This window comes from Lepidochelys olivacea (assembly GCF_965140295.1).
Source record: "Lepidochelys olivacea isolate rLepOli2 genome assembly, chromosome: 6".
Taxonomy (NCBI): Eukaryota; Metazoa; Chordata; order Testudines; family Cheloniidae; genus Lepidochelys; species Lepidochelys olivacea.
Genome location: NC_140416.1, coordinates 102,492,337 through 102,512,109, shown reverse-complemented (window position 1 = coordinate 102,512,109; position 19,773 = coordinate 102,492,337). Strand labels below are relative to the sequence as shown.

The 19,773-nt window shown below is 43.1% G+C and overlaps 3 protein-coding genes across 4 annotated transcripts in view; 1 reads left to right on the top strand and 2 right to left on the bottom strand.

The window, feature by feature from the left end:
- The window catches only part of AK7 (adenylate kinase 7), a 63,509-nt gene extending 56,141 nt beyond the window's left edge, over positions 1–7,368 (bottom strand). Inside the window, exon 1 of the mRNA XM_084632384.1 lies at positions 7,173–7,368. Coding sequence (XP_084488510.1) covers positions 7,173–7,283 — 111 coding nt within the window. The 5' untranslated portion in view covers positions 7,284–7,368. The remainder of the gene's footprint in view (positions 1–7,172) is intronic.
- A 4,338-nt stretch (positions 7,369–11,706) lies between these two features.
- On the bottom strand, positions 11,707–16,856 carry GSKIP (GSK3B interacting protein). Of its 2 annotated transcripts, none has more exons than XM_084632624.1 (3): positions 16,756–16,856; positions 15,294–15,552; positions 11,707–13,248 (listed from the first exon to the last, which is right to left on the bottom strand). In XM_084632624.1, the coding sequence occupies exons 2-3, from the start codon at positions 15,549–15,551 to the stop codon at positions 13,087–13,089; spliced, it is 420 nt and encodes a 139-aa protein (XP_084488750.1). In that variant the 5' UTR covers position 15,552; positions 16,756–16,856; the 3' UTR covers positions 11,707–13,086. The 2 variants fall into 2 exon arrangements, with proteins under 2 accessions (XP_084488750.1, XP_084488751.1); XM_084632625.1 differs by having other exon boundaries at positions 16,737–16,833.
- A 91-nt stretch (positions 16,857–16,947) lies between these two features.
- The window catches only part of ATG2B (autophagy related 2B), a 79,651-nt gene continuing 76,825 nt past the window's right edge, over positions 16,948–19,773 (top strand). Inside the window, exon 1 of the mRNA XM_084632623.1 lies at positions 16,948–17,452. Coding sequence (XP_084488749.1) covers positions 17,291–17,452 — 162 coding nt within the window. The 5' untranslated portion in view covers positions 16,948–17,290. The remainder of the gene's footprint in view (positions 17,453–19,773) is intronic.

Sequence of the window (19,773 nt, the reverse complement as noted above, 5' to 3'; positions counted from 1 at the left end):
TTGATAACAGCTATTCATGTAAGATTTTGTTCACATCAGATCCTGAACTGGATTCAAGGAGGGACCAAAACCACAGAACTAATTTGGATTCAGGGATACAAATCTGAATTCTCTCAAATTTCTTTCTATATTTATCCAATATAATCAGGGAATCTATCACCTTGGTATCTAAGCACTGTACAAAATTAGGCCCCAATCCTACAGATGACTTCATATGGGCTTACAACTTAACCAAGGAAGTCAGTGGGGCTCTGGGTATAGTGCAGCTGCCCATCCATGTATAAGAAGCTAAAGGATCAAAGCATTTAGTACTGGTGTCAAGATTCATAATAAAAATTATGTTATTTCTCTCCTTCCCTAAGGAACAAAGATATGTGAATTTCTCTTCAGAACTTGTCTAGACTAAAATAAAATAACACATTTTAAAAGTCTAGAGTAAACAAGGCACACTGACTTTAACACATGCTAAACTGGTGAGTTAAATCTTGGGGCCAGCCTAACGTATATACAGCCTTGCCAATGCTAAACTTTGGAAACATATTAGTTAACACATTCTCACATCACATTTTAAATCCTAGTCTAGGGTCTGTGGTTGTAAAGGGTTTCTATCCTGGTTTTATCACATCTGTACATTGAAGCATTTTAAGACTGAAATAATTTTTAAATATAAATGCATGGTCATTATTTGCACGGTTTGCTTTTTGCATTAGCCTCAGTTAAAACAATTAAAACAGACTAGTCAGTTTCACTTTTGTTTATACTAACACTGCTTGGTGTCACTTATTAGCAGCTAGATAGTGTTTGAGTATCAAGCTGCAACCATTAAAGTTGCAAACAATGGCTAGCGTGTGTATGAGAGATGGTGTTTAAATCCAAATAGATGACCAAAAAAAAATGTTTTCCCTGACATATCATGAAACATTGGTTTTGTAAAACTTTAATTGAAGAAACCTAAGAATTACACAGTTCTGAGGGTGAAGGCAAATCACGCAAAATAAAAAACAACACTGTTATACTTGTGACATATTTAATTCCAGTATTTTGAAAGCCACTGACATGAGAAATAAATGGTGTACACTATTAGAAGGCTGAATTAATGAGCTTCTTAACTCACTGTGGAGCATGGGTTGTTCAAAATCCCACTTTTGTGATACCAAGTTCTGTTCAGTGTGACTATGACAATGCTATTCAAAGATGTCAAAGCTCAACGGTAGATCAGAAAGCAGGGCTCAGATTAGGTTTGCATGCTAGTACAGCATGATGGCACAATTTCCTTGTACCCTTTTCATGTTGCCTTCTTGTTCTCCAGAGTCTCAGCTTTTATTAAAAAAAAAAGACTTCAGCTGCTGTGGCTGTTGAGAGTAACTCAAAAAAGTGAACTGGCCAGTGTTTGCAGAAACTGAAACAATAACTCTGAGGTGTGACCGACCCCATTCATTTAAATGAAGGCTAATTCAGATAAGGAGTAATAAAACTTTAAACATCAATATTGTTAACTATTTCATTGCTCATGAAAGCATGTAAGAAAGGAGAGAAAATACTATATTATGAAGATTTGCACAGTCTACTGTAAGTTACAGGTCCTTTAAGCATAAGTGAGAAATGCCAGGACTACAATAAAAAAAGTTTTTTCTGTACAACTATACAAGGAAACCCTCTGAGTTTAGATATGGCTAATACATGGAAAAGATGCTTTTGCATAGAATTGAGCAGTTCCCTGAACGAAATAAGCTGTATTGGCAAAAATACTTTTATGCTGTTATAACTGCATCTACAAAACTAGGGCTTTTGGAGGTATAGAAAAGTTGCAAAATACATATACACAATAAAAAGTTAGAAATAATATTAAGATGCCAACATAGCTTCATCAGGAGCTCTTTAATACCTGAAAATTAAAAAGGTAACCTACAAAAAATGGAAACATGGACAAATTGCTAAGGAATAGAACAAAAGAAAGGCTAAAGCACAAAATGAGTTACACATAACAAGGGACATAAAATGCAACAAGAAGAGGTTCTATAAATATATTAGGAGCAAGAAAAAGATGAAAGAAAGTTTAGGTCACTACTTAGTGGGGAAGGACTGCTAATAATGGCTGACATAAAAAAGACTGAAGAGTTTAATGCCTATTTTGCTTCAGTCTTCATTTAAAAAGTTAATTGTAACCGATGCTTAACACAATTAATATTAACTAGGGGAAAGGAACACAAGCCAGAATAGGGAAATAACAGGTTAAATAATATTTACATAAAGTAGCTATATTCAAATTGGTAGGGCATAAAGAAATTCATCCTAGGGTACTTAAGGAACTAGCTGCAGCCATCTTGGAACAGTTAACAATTATCTTCGAGAACTCATGGAGGACTGGTGAGGTCCCAGAGAACTGAAGAAGGGCAAACAAGGACCTACGTTTAAAAAGGGGAATAAAAAGGACCTGGGGAATTATAGGCCAGTCAGCCTAACTTTGATACCTGGAAAGGTACTGGAACAAATTATTAAACAATCAGTTTGTAAGCATCTAGAGGATAATAAGGTAATAAGTAATAGACAATATGGATTTGTCAAGAGTAAATCATGCCAAACAAACCTAATTTCCTTCTTTGACAGAATTACTGGTCTAGTCAGGGATGAAAGTAAGTCTAGGGACTTACTGGTACGGGGCTGGGCTGGGGCCAGCTCTGGCCCCTGGAAGGGGTGGGGCCTTGGGCCCTGTACCGGCGAGTGCCTCCTTCCCTCTCCACAGGGTAACAGCGGCAGCCGGGGGCTCTTGCAGCGGTTTAAAGGGCCCTGGGTGATAGTGGCGGCCGGAGCCCTGGGCCCTTTAAATCGTCCCCGGAGCCCTGCCACCGCTTCCCCAGGGCTCCGGCAGCAGGTCTCCAGGGACGGGGCTCCGGCCGCCACTACCGCCCCAGGCCCTTTAAATCGTCCCCGGAGCCTGCCGGAGCCCTGGGGAAGCGGTGGCAGGGCTCCGGGGACGATTTAAAGGGCCCAGGGCTCGGCCGCCGCTACCGCCCTGGGCCCTTTACATCTCTGCCCCAGCCCCACCTCAGCACAGGGAGCTGGACTTAATGACCTCTCAAGGTCCTTTCCAACCCTACATTTCTATGATTCTATGGTATATCACACTTCTAACTGACTTTACTATATTGGCAATAGTTTCTAGTGTAAACTTGGCCTGAACTTGGAAGAGTATTGCCACATTTTTGAGAGGTCTGATGGTCCTGGTGTTAGCACTGTAGCCCTGAAAGTGGCTCTCCCACTGGGTGAAACAGAGTGGGGTTGGGGGAGGGCCTGGACCTAGCAATGACCTTGTGTTCTAACTTGTGTCCAAAATAGTCCTGGGGGAAAAATTAGGAAGGCCACTGTGCTCCTAATATTAGCGTTGTTGTCCTCATGGACTTGGTGATGAAATACTAGATATGAACATGTTACGGGCAGACATGGCATCTCAGACCAGTCTGACCATAGGAAAAATGTTGCTGAACTCTGAAGGCTACGCAATTATACTATTTCCACACAAGAATAGACAAACTGACATGAAGATCAAATAATGTCTTTACCCAGAAATAGCTTGATCATGTTACTATTTAGTAGGTGTTGGAAAAGATCAGTGTTGGACACCAGGGTGTATACCTATGCTGAGGTCAGAAGTGACCACCATGTTGACATTGGGACAATCAAAATAAAATTAAAGAAAGTAACATCACGCAAGGCAGAGGGTACATATATGTCTAGCAAGTTAGTAGATCCAGCAGTGAAGGTGAATTTCAAGCAGCAGCTTAGCAACAGATCTTAAGAGTTAAAGGCACTCATGGAGGTCACAGAAGAACAATGGGAGTTTTTCAAAGAAGCAAGTGTGGATGCAGCCAGGACTTCAGTGAGGGTGGGAAGACCTAGGAAAGAAGACTGACTCCAGCCCAATACATGGAGGCTTGTTGAAGAGAGGAAGGAATTAGAGAGAGAATTCAACAAGAATCTGACAGCAGTGAGAGCTATTCTGCAACAAGAATATGCAGACTAAAACAAGGGAGTTAAAAGATAAACCAGAAGAGATAAGAGAATGGATGGAAGCTGAGGAGGCATACAAGAGTATTTTAAAAAGCTTTTTCTAATATCTAAACAACTGACATCACAATTTTTAAACCATTGTGCCACCGTGAATACCCAAGAAGGTACAGTTTTAAGCACAAAGGAAGAACAGAGAGCCCACTGGATGGAACATTTACAGGTTGTGCTCAACCAGATAGAACCACTAATATACACTGAGGTATGTGAAGAAATACCTTCACCTATATCACTAAAAATAATAACCTTTGAGGAAGTAACTGAGATCATAAACCAACTGAAGAGAAGTAAAGGCTATGATAAGATAGATGCTAAAATGTTAAAAGTCAGAGAGTAAGTGATGGTGAATTACATGTGCAGGTTGTACAGAATGGGAAAATAAGATCTGTCCTAAAGATTGGAGAAGAGGTTTTATCTGCAAAATTCCTAAAAAGGGGGACCAATTTATTTGTGATATCTGGAGAGGGGTGACACTCATATCTGTACTTGGAAAAGTGTTTTGCATTATCATTTTGAATAGGATGAAAACTGCTGTTGATAAATACTTGTGGATGAACAGGCTAGATTTTGATCTCGTGGGTTGTGTTCAGACCAGATTTTCACCTTGAGAAGATGATTGAGAAAGGCCTAGAATGCCATCAGAAACTGGTTTTTAACTTTCTTGATTTTAAAACAGCGTTTGTTGATGTCCAAAGAAAAGTCCTCTGGAAGGTCTTGAGTCACTATAGAATTCCATCAAAAATTATTAATTTAATAAAAGCTTTGAATGACAAGTCTGTGAGCTGTGTCAGGACAGAAAGTAGAGACACAGAATGGGTTAAGATTGTTACTGGCATAAGGCAAAGTTGCATATTATCCCCACTTCTCTTCTGCATTGTCATAGACTTTGTGATGAGAAGAGTGATGGCTGCTGCTAAGGACACTGGTATTGTTTGGGGCAGAGATAAGCTGCAAGACTTACATTTTGCAGATGATGTATTCATACTGGATACCAAACTTGGATGGAATGAAAAGACACTTTATGAGCATAAAGCAATACACAGAAGAGCAAGACCATGGAAATAGGAGAGAATGCTGTCAATATTGGAGAATGTAATTGATGGAGAAGATTAGGAAAGAGTTGATGACTTTGTCTATCTTGGAAGAACAATATCTGCTAATGGCCAGCTTAGTAAAGAAGTGAAGGCAAAACGCAGTGAAGCCTGTGGATCAAATTCCTGTTTGTCAAACATCTGGAAGAGTGAGAAAATACATCTGCACACTAAAATGAGATTGTGCTATGCTATTATCCTTCCAACGTTATTGTAGGCTTCAGTAACATGGCAGATGGTGGAAGTACACAACAAGAGGATGAATTAATTCCCCCAGTTTTGTTGGGAATTCATTGGAGAAATTATGTAACCAATGTGGAAGTGCTGCACCACAGAAATCAGCAAACTGAGAACTGAGTAATTAGATAGACAGAGCTATGGTGGTTTGGCAATGTCATCAAAGAATTACAAGGTATGAGATTGGGTTACACCAGGAGGGAAGAGATAGGGTTGCCAACTTCCTACTCGCCCAAAACTGAACAGCCTTGTCCCGCCTCCTATGAGGCCCAGCCCATGCCCCACCCCTTCTCCAAGGCCACGCCCCCTACTCACTCGATCCACCCTCACTCACTCACTCATTTTCACCGGGCTGGCTCAGGGGATTGGGGTGCGGAAGGGAGTGAGGGCTCTGGCTGGGGGTACGGGCTCCAGGGTGGGGCCAGAAATGAGGAGTTCAGGGTGAGGGAGGGGACTCTGGGCTAAGGCAGAGGGTTGGAGTGTGGGAGGGGGTACGGGATCTGGGCTGAGGGTGTGGGTTCCAGGATAGGGCCAGAAATGAGGGGTTCAGGGTGCGGGAAGGTGCTCCGGGCTGGGACAGAGGGGTTTGGAGGGTGGGAGGGGGATCAGGGCTGGGGCAGGGGGTTGGAGCATGCGGGGGAGCTCCAGCTGGGGGTGCGGGCTTTGAAGTGGCACTGGGGATGAGGGGTGTGGGGTGCAGGAGGGTGCTCTGGGCTAGGATCGAGGGGTTTGCAGGGTGGGAGGGGGATCGGGTGGTGCTTACCTCAAGCAGCTCCCATAAGCAATGGAAAATTCCCCATCCAGCTCCTACGTGGAGGCGCAGCCAGATGGCTCTGCGCGCTGCCCTGTCCACAGGCGCTGCCCCCGCAGTTCCCATGGGCCACTGTTTCTAGCCAATGGAAGCTGCTGAGCTGGTGCACGGAGCCCCGTGGCTGCATCTATGCCTAGGAGCTGGAGGAGGGACATGCCACTGCTTCCGGGAGCTGTGCAGGGCCATGACAGGCAGGGAGCCTGCCTTAGCCCCACTGAACCGCCGACCGACCGGAGTTTTAACAGCCCGGGCAGCAGTGCTGACCAGAGCTGCCAGGGTCCCTTTTCGACCAGGCATTCCGGTTGGAAACCAGACACCTGGCAACTCTAGGAAGAGAAGGTGTGGAGGGCAAAGAATGACTTATCCTAGTACCACTGAAAAGGATGCTGCCATCCTGGAGACAACTTACGATGCAGTCAAACATCTTTCTCCGGAGAGATAACAGTGGGAAAAATGGGTTGCTCTATGTGCCACTGGGCACAGGAGAGATTCTAAGTCTATGTAAATCTATTAACATTGCACCTCAGCATACGGTTCCCATTTGGGAGGACTGGCGGGGGGCACCCCATAGTGCTTATAGCCTTGTAGCCCAGCAAGCAGTTGCTGATGATGGGGGTACTAAAGAGATCCTGTGGTCCAGGTGATGTTGCCTGCATCATAGCTCAGCACGTGCCTTTGTGCCCAGGGAAGCATGTGGGCTGGCAAAAGTGCCCTGGCACCAGCATGTGGCTCCAGGAGGAGTATTGCCATGCCAGGGAGGCTGTGCTCTCGGTGATGGCTAGCACCTTGTGCTGGGTCATGGGGCCGCTCTCTAGCCCTGGCTCTGGCATCAGCCACACCCCAGCAGGTTGTTCACGCCCCGTGGGGGTGGGCAGCGATGGGGCCGTATCCCAGCTTGCGGCTTGAGGGGAGCTCGGAAGGATCCTGCGGCCCAGCCCCCTCCCAGGGACGCCCCACCCCGCGGTCACCTTCCCGATGCTGCTGCCGCTGTAGGAGTCCAGATGGTTGAGAAAGACCCTCTGGCTGCGAACGGTCCCTTCGGCCGCGGCCACCGCCTCCTCCTCCTCCGCCGCCGCCATGGCGCTCGCCGGGGAAGCCGGGCCGTTGCTAAGCGACCGAGCCAAGCGGCAGCGTCCTTCTCCGCACCGGCCCAGGCATCGGGGAGGGCCGCCACAGGGCCGGGCCAAGAGGCGGGCAGGGGGCGGTCCCTGCAGCTGGCGAGGCTGGTGCCAGGGCGCCTCCGGGGAAGGGAGGCTCCCGCTCCCTGGGCAAAAGCCGGGAGAGAGACCGATACTGGGGTAGGCAGAGCCCGAGTCGAACAGAAGGGAAAAGGGCACGAACCTATAACTATTCCCTAAAAGAGGGACAAAGATCTACAGAGACAGAGCTATGGTGGAGGCGGTCCAGGAACAAGAGGGGAGAGAATCATGACAGAGGCAGAGAGTTTGACGTTTTAAAACAACACATGCTGTAATCGAGAGTGGGGCGTACTGGAGTGGGCCAGGTCAGTAAGATACTTGCCCAGCTCTGAGCTGAGGTAGGTGAGGAGGAAGCATTTATGTTCATATGGATTTATTTGTTTTTTAAATAAGAGGGTCAGTATTTCATAGGCATTTTCACTAATATGGTAGAACCCCTCTTTTATGAACTATCTGGAGATGGAAGTTCATAAAATTGAGTATCTCCAAGTCTCAGTACCAAAGTTGCAGTATAGGGCACTATATTACTTTCTTCTTATCCTTTGAAACGAGGCAAAGCATTTCCATGGCACTGAAAGCATTAGGATATCACTTTTGTTATGTGATTTTTTTTTTCCTGTTGGGAAAAATAGTTCATAAAACCAGTTGTTCATAAGACTGATGTTTGAAAAATCAAGGTTCTAGCCTGTGCAGATTTACAGGAGAATTAAGTGGAAGATAAAGGCTGGCCAGAAGTCCCTCAACCCTGCACTTTTTACACACCCCCATCCTAAGAAAAAACGGGAGAGGAAAGAGGAACAGTGCTGGTAAAGCAGCTCTGTGCTTATCAGACAATTGGTTACTACCATTACATGTTTCAGAAGTAACGGTCAGATGAATATATGGTCCTGCCTCAGCACAGGGAATAGTCTACCTTACCTCTTGAGGTCTCTTCAGCCTTAAAATCATAAATATGTCCAAAAGGCATTTTACAGTTGTGGACTTGCTCGTAGTTCACATTCTCTATATTGCAAGTTCTGCATCTTCATGCACCACTGAGCAATTATGTTATCAGTGTATGTATGCACTAGCACTTTAAGAAGAAACAAGAACATATTCAGCATTTAGGTTAATTAATCCCATGTTTCAAGCTTACTGTCTTTGCAAATCATCTCTCCCCTCAACCTTCTTTTGGTTGGGCTCTTTGAGTCTCCTTTCATAAGGTAGGTTTTCCATTCCTAAAATCATCGCAGTAGCCCTTCTCTGTACCTGTTCCAGTTTGAATTAATCTTTCTGAAACATTAGAGACCAGAATTGCACAGTATGCCAGAGATCTCATCCCTGCCTTGTGTAAGGGTACTGTCACTTCCCTATCTCTACTGGGAATACCTCACCTACTGCATCCTAAGACTGCATTAGCCTTTTTCACAGCTGCAACTCATAGTCCTCCTGTGAGCAACCAGTATATCAAGGTCTCTCTCTTCCTTTGTCACTTCCAACTTCTTCTTAGCATCTGTGCGTGCCTCAGGTGGCACATGACTAGGATTCATCACCCAGTTTAGTCCATTAGTTGGATCATTAGCTTTCTTAGCTCAGGCTAGGTACTGAAGGGGAATGCGACAATGGCTGACCTAGGTTTCCCCCATTACAACTGAGCAGTCCTCAATTTATAGGAAAAAGTTGCTATAGAGGCAGCAATTTTTTTAGAAGGATCTCTGCCTCTAAAAAGTTCAGCACCAACTCTGGTACTTTTTAATATAATGCAGTTTTACAATGAGAACAGCATCTGACCTTTTTGCAGTTTGTTTGCTTAGCAAAAATGTTATTTGTGTACTGTATCAAACAACTGACTGCACTGTTAAGTATATGAGCTTTAGATACAACTTCCATTGACCTTATTAGGTGTTTGCAACTGAAGTTTGAGAAATAGTGTTTAAAAGAGCATTTTGTATTTTTAAAATTGTAATATGCAAGCTACTAGCTGAAAGACAGACTTGAGGTATGCATAATAACTTTTAGATTATCACTTCTTATATGTACTGCATAATCAGCAATAGCAGATAAACAACAGCATCATTCTTTATACAAAGATGAACTCCTCTTATCCTATTTTACATTTGCATTCCAATACTACTCCGAACTGGAGTGGGCTCTCGTCCCGATATATCCACAATTCAGAGCTCTAAGTACATAGCACATTCTTCAGCATGGCACAAAATCTTTGGTAACATTTTGAAGAATGGAGTTGACCTCAGTACTGACAGACATCCTTAGAGCAGGCAGCTGTTTATAATCTCTTAATAAGATAGTCTCAAAGTGATTAAACCGTGCTAATCTTTGAGACTTTTCATAATGTCCAAGGTTGTGTTTTGCTGTCCATTCCCACTTTTATTTAATTGAAAGCCTATCCATTCTCATCCTTATGGAAGGTATATCCGTTCACAGATCTATGGCTTTATCAGATGCCCAGCAGCACAGGATCAAGGATTCAGATAGGTATATAAAGCAAACAAGTACGGAATTGTACTAAAAGGTCTACTGTTAATTAGCATTTCAACTGAGCCTTTTCACACAGCAGCATTTTCTAGTATAACTATTTAAGAGTATTCCCACATATTACAAGCATACTAACCCAACTATGTGCATGACTAGAATCCCTTTTCATTTTCAAGTTATAGTGTAGTCAATTATTTCCTAGGGAAGTGAGGCCTCATCTGGAGTACTGTGTCCAGTTTTAGGCCCCACACTACAAGAAGGATGTGGATAAATTGGAGAGAGTCCAGCGAAGGGCAACAAAAATGATTAGGGGTCTGGAACACATGACTTATGAGGAGAGGCTGAGGGAGCTGGGATTGTTTAGTCTGCAGAAGAGAAGAATGAGGGGGGATTTGATAGCTGCTTTCAACTACCTGAAAGGGGGTTCCAAAGAGGATGGCTCTAGACTGTTCTCAATGGTAGCAGATGACAGAACGAGGAGTAATGGTCTCAAGTTGCAGTGGGGGAGGTTTAGATTGGATATTAGGAAAAGCTTTTTCACTAAGAGGGTGGTGAAACACTGGAATGCGTTACCTAGGGAGGTGGTAGAATCTCCTTCCTTAGAGGTTTTTAAGGTCAGGCTTGACAAAGCCCTGGCTGGGATGATTTAACTGGGAATTGGTCCTGCTTCGAGCAGGGGGTTGGACTAGATGACCTTCTGGGGTCCCTTCCAACCCTGATATTCTATGATTCTATGAAGTAGGTGAGATCTGCGGCTTACACAGCCTTCCAACAAGTTTATGCCTTCTGGTAAAGGCTTCTCAATTTCTGTTGTAAAGCTATAAAAATATTCCTTGTCAGCCATAGGCATACTCAAATTAAGTGAAGAGTTACTATAATGTAATACTATCCTTGAAGTTGTTCACCAATGTTTAAGTACTTGATCTCCACCCCTTTTTTACATTGGCATGTTGAATAGTAATGCAGATCAATTTTAAATGCTCTTATATATTTATACACTACAGCCAAAAGGTATTGTTTAAGCTACCATGTGTTTACTTGACTTGTGTGTCTGAGACTTGCACGTTTAGAAAGATATAGGTATACATTTTCAATTTTGGGGGAGGAGAATAAAAAGCGGATCATACATAAGTTTGTGCATTTATTCAAGTGTCTAGTCATTGAAATAAACAGGTGCGTTGTTACAGGGGTAGATATTAAGATATAAACTTGGCAAAGTACATTTTCCTCATAGAGGATTAAAGCACATGCCACAAAACTGAAAAAAAAAAAAAAAAAAAAAAAAAAAAAAAAAAAGGAACCATTTTCTTAGAGCATGAAAATACTTTTAACAAAATTATATATTAACATGAGTTGTTTCAACCTACTAAGATAATAAAACAAACATTACACTTGAAAACAGAAGCTCTGACTGTAGGTCCCTTCTCAGTCAGAATTACAGCATCATTGCCACAAAACTATAATAAATGCTCAACTTGTTAACTGGTCCCTCAAATTAATGTGACTGATCCTCAGCTGGTGTCAATCAGTCTAGTTCTGTTGAAGTCAGTGGAGCATGTTTATTTACAAAAGCTGATAATCTAGCCCTCTTTGGATTCACATTTACTTTTTTTCTAGCATGAAACAGACAAATAAAGGCAGAATTACATAAACAAGGATGCATAGATATTGAATAGTACAAGTGTGCAAAACAGTGATCATATAATCATAGAATGCTAGTTCAATAGTACTGGTGCTTTAAACCAACTGAATACTTTTCACAAAGTCTCTTCCATTCATACACCCAAATCTCTTCCACACATTCAAAAACTTACAGTAGCACAATAAGTTTATAAAGATCTTTGTATTTTTTTTATAAAATAGAAAATATGCGACTGTCTCCCAATTCAATATCAATCTCTGAATGTTTCATACAGCCTTAGGTTTCAAACCAATACACTGCATTGACATTATATACTTACTGTTCTTTAGGACAGGACACTGTACAATTGAGGGAGAAGAGGGCAGCCTTACAGGAATACCTAAGCACTGCACTGTAAAAAGTAAAGACTGAAGCAAAAATACTTGAGTATATTCTGTACATCATGTAAACAAACGTTTAGAATAGTAAACAGGCTAAAATGTCTTCCACCCCCTCCCAAAGTTATTAGTATGGTCTAAATTTAAGAAAAAAAATGTCACCTGTTCTTCCTTGTTTTCTTCTGTGCTTATATCATTTGCAAATTTAGAGGATACATTCATATGCCAACAGTTATCTTTTGTTTACGGGTTGGTGGTTGCCGCCAACAAGGGTACACTGAATAATACTGAACATTGCTTTTAACTCAACAAGGACACCAAGGTCTGGTCTAAACTAGAAATCAGGTCAGTTTAACTACATCGGTCAGGGCTATAAAAAAGTCCTCACCCCTGAGTAGTGCACTTAAGCTGACCAAAATCCCCGAGTAGACCGCTAGATCAATGGAAGAATTCTTCTGGCAGCTTAGCTATCACCTCCTGGGGAGGTGGATTTCCAACAGGAGATGCTGAAGTGCTACAGTGGCACAGCTACAGCGGCATGGCTGCAGTATTTTAAGCACAGGCAAACTCAGAGTAAGCAATGTTCAAATGATGTATGATATTGTGAGGTTCATACCTTGTGAATGAAGCAGAGAGTTTTCAGGTTTGCTTACAAAAAAATTGAGCTGAAATAGATATCCTCTAAGTGGAATAAAGTAATTCCCATTAATTTAGCTAGAGCAAGTAGTTAAAATTTGGTTTTAAGGAGCAGAGTTAAAATTTACAGATAGACATTAAGAAAGTATTACTACTTTCATACATGGCATTCAAGATTTGCACAGTACCAATTAAGATATTTCTTAGAATAAGATATTAGATCATATTGCTTTGGAAAGAGATCAAATTTCTTCAAATGCTGTAGAAAGCAAGTCACTGTCAACTGATGATCTACAGCAGAGTTTAACAAAAAAGGTACTACTTCTACAGTCCACCAAAATAGCTTAAAGTAGCCTTGTGGACAAAGCAGATCCATAGCAACATTCATATTTTACAAGTCAGTTCTATTGTAAGGAACTTAGATGTTCAGGCAAGAAATGAAGCTTGATATACGTTTCTGGCTAGATCCGAAAGGAAAATCTCAGTAACTCATACTAAGAATTCCCACTATTATTAACCATTCCCCAACATGTGCTTGTTACTGCAGACTGAATCACGACTGCCCATCCCTTTTTAAAGCTTCTAGTCTCTGTAGTAGTGCATTTCCAAAAGCTTCACGATATGCTGGGCTAAGGGAGTCCAATAAAGAGTAGACAGTCTCATGATACGCCGTTTGTAAGCCATCATCAGCCTGGTCAAAAGCATAACCCACCACCTGTTGCAAAGAGACCCATGGTTAATTTTTTTGCAGTTAGTCATTTAGTCATAGGAACCATAAAAAAACCCCCACAAAATTAGTCACATTAGTGCACTGAATGAAGGATTGCCAGACCCAACAAACCAATACTATACTTTGTTTGTAGTGTTGTAACCATGTTGGTCCCAGGATACCAGAGACAAGGTGGGTGAAATATCATCTTTTGTTGGTGAAAGACAAGCTTTTGAGCTTACACAAAGCTCCTCTTCAGGTCTTGAAAGGCACTTAGTGTCACAGCTAACTACAACATGGAACAGACTATCCGACATAAATAGTTAACACGTAGGAGATCATTCAAGGTGAAGTGTATTTAACTGACACTCAGGCCTGGTCTACACTAAAAAGTTAGGTTGACACATTTCTGTCGCTCAGGGGGTGAGAAAAATCCACACCCCCTGAGCAATGTAGTTAAGCTGACCTAACCCCGGATGTAGAAAGTACTAGGTTGACAGAAGAATCCTTCCGTCAACTTAATTACAACCTCTCCGAGAGAGGTGGATCACTTAAGCTGATGGAAGAACCCCTCCCATCACCACAGATGGTGTCTACACTTGAAGGCCTATAGCGGCACAGCAGTGCCACTCTAGCACTTCAAGTGTAGACAAGCTCTGAAAAAGTGAAAAGCTCTGTGTAAGCTCGAAGGCTTGTCTTTTACCAAGAGAAGTTGGTTCAATAAAGCCTATACTTCCTCTTCCCTACTCAAGACGTTAAGTAACAATTCATCCTCTAAAGGAGTTTCCAATATTCTGTTCTCACAAAAATTGAGACCACCAAAGACACTAAATATACAGAGGCTTACTTTTGAATTTGGCTGGAAGTTCACTTCACCACACAAGCAATTTAAATAGTGTGAATGGGAGATGCATACATAGAAATCAATAATTAGTGTTTCTCATTAAGATTACAGTAGTCTGTTCTATAAAATGCAGTCTGATGTGGGCACAATATCATCTACTTTTTCTTACGCCTGCTGCAATTGTTGTGCACTTTTCTCAGACAACTGTGGACTAGAAGATTGAAGAACTACAGTGAAAAAGGTTTCAGAGTAGCAGACATGTTAGTCTGTATTCGCAAAAAGAAAAGGAGTACTTGGGGCACCTTAGAGACTAACCAATTTATTTATTTATTTTGTGAAGCTCACGAAAGCTTATGCTCAAATAAATTGGTTAGTCTCTAAGGTGCCCCAAGTACTCCTTTTCTTTTTACAGTAAAAAAGTCACCTGTAACACCAAACATTTCAGTTATCTACTTCCATCTTTATCATTCTGTAGATGTTTCTGATAAATGCCTGCTTTTCATAATCTAGGTTAACTGTTGGGTTATTAAACTAAAAGCATTGGAGAAAACATGAGGATGGGCATTACCTCACTTCTTTAAACAGGGTGCTAAAACGTACCCTCTACTTTAGCTAAGAGTTAATGGATTATTATGGGGCTTAAACACTTCAGTTTTGAAAGTAAAATGAGGCACAATAGCACATGTCAAGGATACCACAAGCCTCAGCTCTTAGGTTCCAGGGTTGTGTCAACTGGTCAGAAATTTATTTTTTAAGAAGTTATCATCTTTATCTAATGCCTAACTTTAGCACCAGTTACTGCTTTCAGCCCATGTTAGTGAAACATAGAATCAAGATAAAACCATGCAGAGAAAAATATTGTATACCATACCCCAGTTATGCAGGGCATAATCACTGTTACAACATACAGAGCTTTACTTGAAATAGTGGTCATTGCATCAGTTCTAACTTAACATTTTTCCATTCATGTAAGATGCGCTTTGGCAAGACAAGTGTGTAAAATCTTCCCCTTTTGGATTTAATTGAAATGGCATAATAGTAGTTCCCTTAAACGCTGAATTTTGAAATATGAAAAAAGAGTCTCAAATGTATTCAATAAAGAAAAGAGCCTATGCTGCTTTGATGACAACTGAAAACTTTTACTAGACACCTTTCAATTAATATTTATTGTAAACAAATAAGCTTTATAAAAGGATAAACGGGTTACCCTAAGTCCTGCTTCTGTGAGCTCCAGGCAATATCTGTTTCTTTCCCTTGTCTCCACATTAATATATGCCACAGCCTCTGCACATGGAAGGTTTTTTGAGACAAACATATTGCTGACAGCAAACAGAACATCATTCACAACAGCTTCCGCCTCTAGTCTCATATCCTTCACATCTGTTCCTTCAATGTCCTTATATTCAGGATCTTCTTCAAACCCTGTGTTACTGGACAACTCCATGGGATTGTAATCAGTCTCCATTCTGTGGATGGAAACACCATATTCAATTTTATATGGCCACAAATTATTATGCAAAAATCAATGATATAAAACAGATTTTTTTTTCCAACAGAAAGAACTATTTTAAGACACATTCAATGTCCTGCAAAACCAAAGGAAGATATGGGCCCTGTAGGGCTACTAGCAGGTCAACCAGGATTTTTTTTTAATTGGAGAATCTTGAAAGACAAGGTATTAACCACAATGTTTCAGCATAACAAACTCACAATTCTGTGACTATGGTATTAAAGTAACTGATAATGCACACATCTATATTTTATAAGCACAGTATGCAGTGTTCTTAATACACAAGCAGTTATGAGTCTGTCCTAAACAACTTATCTGCTGGTCCCCAATGAGTCAAGAATTGATGTCTGCATCAGCAGGAGCAGGAAGGGGAAGAGAGAGGACTCAAATGAAAGCTCAAACTCTTGGAGTGAAAGTGAAGGGTCACTAATATTTAAAGGAGCTAGTTAGTAAAACTGGCTGTTTGCCTGTAAAGAAAGTCAATTCGTTCAGCCTCTCTCTGTATCTGTTTGTTAATACAAAGGTCAGTAGCATGTGTTCACAGTTGTAGTTCACGAAAGCTTATACTCAAATAAATGTTAGGCTCTAAGGTGCCACAAGTCCTCCTGTTCTTTTTGCCGTTACAGACTAACACGGCTGCTACTCTGAAACAAAAAGGCTGAACACTGGGACACGTTTTCTGCGTTCGTCCCAAGATGCAAGTCATGCAAGATGAAAGGCAACGCAAACCCCCTTTGCAAGCCCCACTCTGTCCTCGGGGCAGGGTGCTCCCACAGCCCCGTAACACACCCACAGCCGAGAGGGCTGGTGACCTCCCGTGCACGCCCCGTGCAGCAAGGCGCCTCACGCTCGAGAACGACCCCGCTCCCCCGGCAACTCCCTGGGGCTACAGGCAGAGGCAAGAAGGGGCCGGAAGAGCAGCTCGCAGCAGGCAGCCCCGCCGCTCCCTGGAGAAGGGCCTGCAGCGCAGCCACCGCGGTGACAGCCGCACAGCGCGCAGGAGAATCGGGCAGCGAAGCCTCGTTAGTGCCACCCTGGGTTTGATACGGGGGGAAAAACCCCTTAACACAGCGACGGGACGGGCCCTCCAGCTGCCGCCTCTTCTACTGCCCCCCGCTGCCACAGGCCGAGACCCTTCACCTGTCCGCCACAGACGCACCTCTCGTCCGTCTTCTACGGCCGCCGAAAAGGAGCTTTGTGGCTGGCCTGCCACCCACTCCGACTTCCGCCTCATGCCCGCCCCTTCACTTCCGCCCCCGCTCTGTGACTTCACTTCCGCTGAAACGTCACCTTGGCGTCACTGTCGCTCGGTTCCGGTGAGGGTAGAGGCACGTAGGAGGTGGCTGCAGGTCCCCTGAAGGGACCGAAGCCAGGCGGCAGTGCGCGCGCGCTACCGCGGTGGAGCCCCGAAATCACCAGCCGCCCCCTCGCATCCCGGGGCGCTGAGAAGATGGCGGCGGCGGCGGCTCAGTGAGGATGGAGCTACCTGTCATTGCCTTCTTCCCCTGAGGGTGCGGGGTCCGGCCCCACGGGGTGCGAGTCGGGGGACGGGGGACCGCAGGGAGCTCTTTCCCTAGCAGAGCTGACTCGAGCCCGGCAGCTCCCCGCCCCCCGTCGCCCCAGCCGATTAGCCCCCCCACTTCCAGCCCAGCAGCTCCAGCCTAGTGACCCCCTCCCGTCCCCGACCCGCCACCATGCCTTGGCCTTTCTCAGAGTCCATCAAGAAAAGGGCCTGCAGGTACCTGCTGCAGAGGTACCTGGGCCACTTCCTGCAGGAGAAGCTCAGTCTGGAGCAGCTCAGCCTGGATCTGTACCAGGGTACCGGCTCTCTGGCGCAGGTCCCTCTGGATAAATGGGTAAGAGAGGTGCAGTCCCCACTACCCTGCTGCTCCTGAGGGATCAGCCCCAGGCCCCTCCCCTCCCTCGGGTGCCACCTGTTTTATTTTTAAATCACCTTTTTTGCCTTAAAAAATAAAGTCAACTCTAATATTTTATCTAGGGAATTGTACTTGTCGCCATGGTGTCTGAGTACCTTGCCAAAAAATAAATAGATAGTTTGGTGCAGTTGGTTTTCCTGCCCTGCCCATGTGCAGTAACACTGAGTGGGGTTTGGGTGCTTTTAAAAATGTTGTTTGAAAGCAAAGGCAAAGAGACTGATCTTGAGCCTGGCCTCAAGATGGCAAGATAGCTGGTCAATCAGCTCTTCGAAAGGGAGGTCCATTCTTCAGTGGGCTTATTGCTAAAAATGCTCCATCTCCAACTCTGTCCTGGCTTTATGGACAGCTCCACTGTCTTGAATAGAGGAAGCTCTGCTGTCATGAAAGGACCTGGTAGGGGAGAGGGAAGTGATAGCTCAAACCCAGAGCACTCAGAGCTTTAATAAATAGTTCCCTGGCTTAGAAATGGACCCGGTATTCGGTTGGTAGTCAACAACAGAAGCAGTGGGAGTGGGAGGATCTTGCTCTGCTGGTGTTGCTTAGCCCATGGAATGCCACATTCTGAACAAAATTGATTTTTTTCAGGCCTTGCATATTCATTCCCAGATATAGTGTTACAGTAATCCAGCCTAGCAGTCACAACAACATGCATCTTTATGGCTGGGTCTGTATCTATTAATATTTGGCAGTCTCTTGGCCAGCTGTCAGAAGAAGGAGGTATTTCTAGGAGTTGTTGACATTTGGGTCTCCATTATCAGTGAGGATTTTAAGGCTGAGCATCGTTTTGACTATATGTGGCTTGACTGATAGGATGTCAGTTTGTTCTTCACAACACCTTCCTCTTTTCACAACACCTTCTTCTTTTCAATAGCATCACTTGTTTTGTCTGTGTTAGGATTTAGTCAGCTGGTCTTCATCTTTGTGTTGATTTCTTTGAGACACTAGGCTAGGTAGTTAGTCATTTTTGCACTTTTTATGATGGAGATGTAACTCTGGATGGTATTAGCATAGTCTCAATCTTTTAATATGTGTTTATACAAACATTGAGTTAGGTGGGGGAGAGGGTAAAGGACTGTGGAATGCCATAGGTGAGAGTTTGGAAGGCATGGGAACTTGCCAGTCAGAACTATCTAGGTCTAGTCTGAGGTAAATCAGGAGCCATCTTAATTAATGTAACTCCACATAACTCTGAATGGTCTGTAAGGCAAGTCACTAATATATTGTGGCTGACGATATGAAATACCAGGGTGGCCTAGTAGCATGAATATGGCAGTTTGCTAGCTGTCCATGGCTATGAACAGACTGTCCAACCACCAACAAAACATAAATTGCTTCTGTACCATATTCTGGTATAAACTCCAGCTGAGCAGGTTCCAAAATAGTGGTAGAGGTCAGTTGTTCTTGGAGTTGATGCTTTGCAAGCTATTCAATCACTTCGCTGAGGAATGGGAAATTAGACATTGGGTGGTATATTGTGTCATATTACAGATCTGAATATGCCTTTTTTGTTGTTGTTGTTGCAAAGGTCCTAAACTTCTCTCTTTCAGGGAGTTTTTGAAGTTGGTAAATATGTGGCCCCAGAACTCTTAACTGCCCTTCACCAGTGAAGAAGGCCATGGGTCAGTCTCATGGGGTCCAAAGTGGTGCCATCATTCCAGAATGCGTTTATGTGAAATCTGGGTTGTAGGCCTTGGTTTGTTTGTTTGTTTGTTTGTTTAAGCCCTTAATTCTGTAAACATGTGTGCTTAACTTTACTACTAATAAACTGCCACTAAACTTTGTTAATAGTAAAGTTAAGCATGGATGTTAATGTTTGCAAACTTGGGATCTAATTCTGTAAAATAGGTATTATAGTAGGCGTGTTGTGTTTTACGTAAAGGACTTCTGAGATGCCCTAGATAAAAGACACTTTGTAAATGCAAAATATTAATTTCTTCATTTGGTCCTGTGGGACAGCTGTTTTTGTGTAGTAGGTGTGCAGACTTAATGTCTGAATAAGATTTCAGTGCCCTCTAGTGGATATTAAAACAGCATTTGCTAGTTACACTAGACTTGAAAAATAAACATTATGAACCCTTGCAATTTATGTAAAGTGCTTGGTGTATTAAAGAAAGTTAGTAAAATGTGCATATAATGTTCATTTTCCAGTTTGGAGAAACTTTTTTTTTTCTTTGCTGGGCAGTGTTTTCTGGCCTATAAATTAGTGAGTGGCTAGTGCTTTTTAGATATGGCTCTCTCAT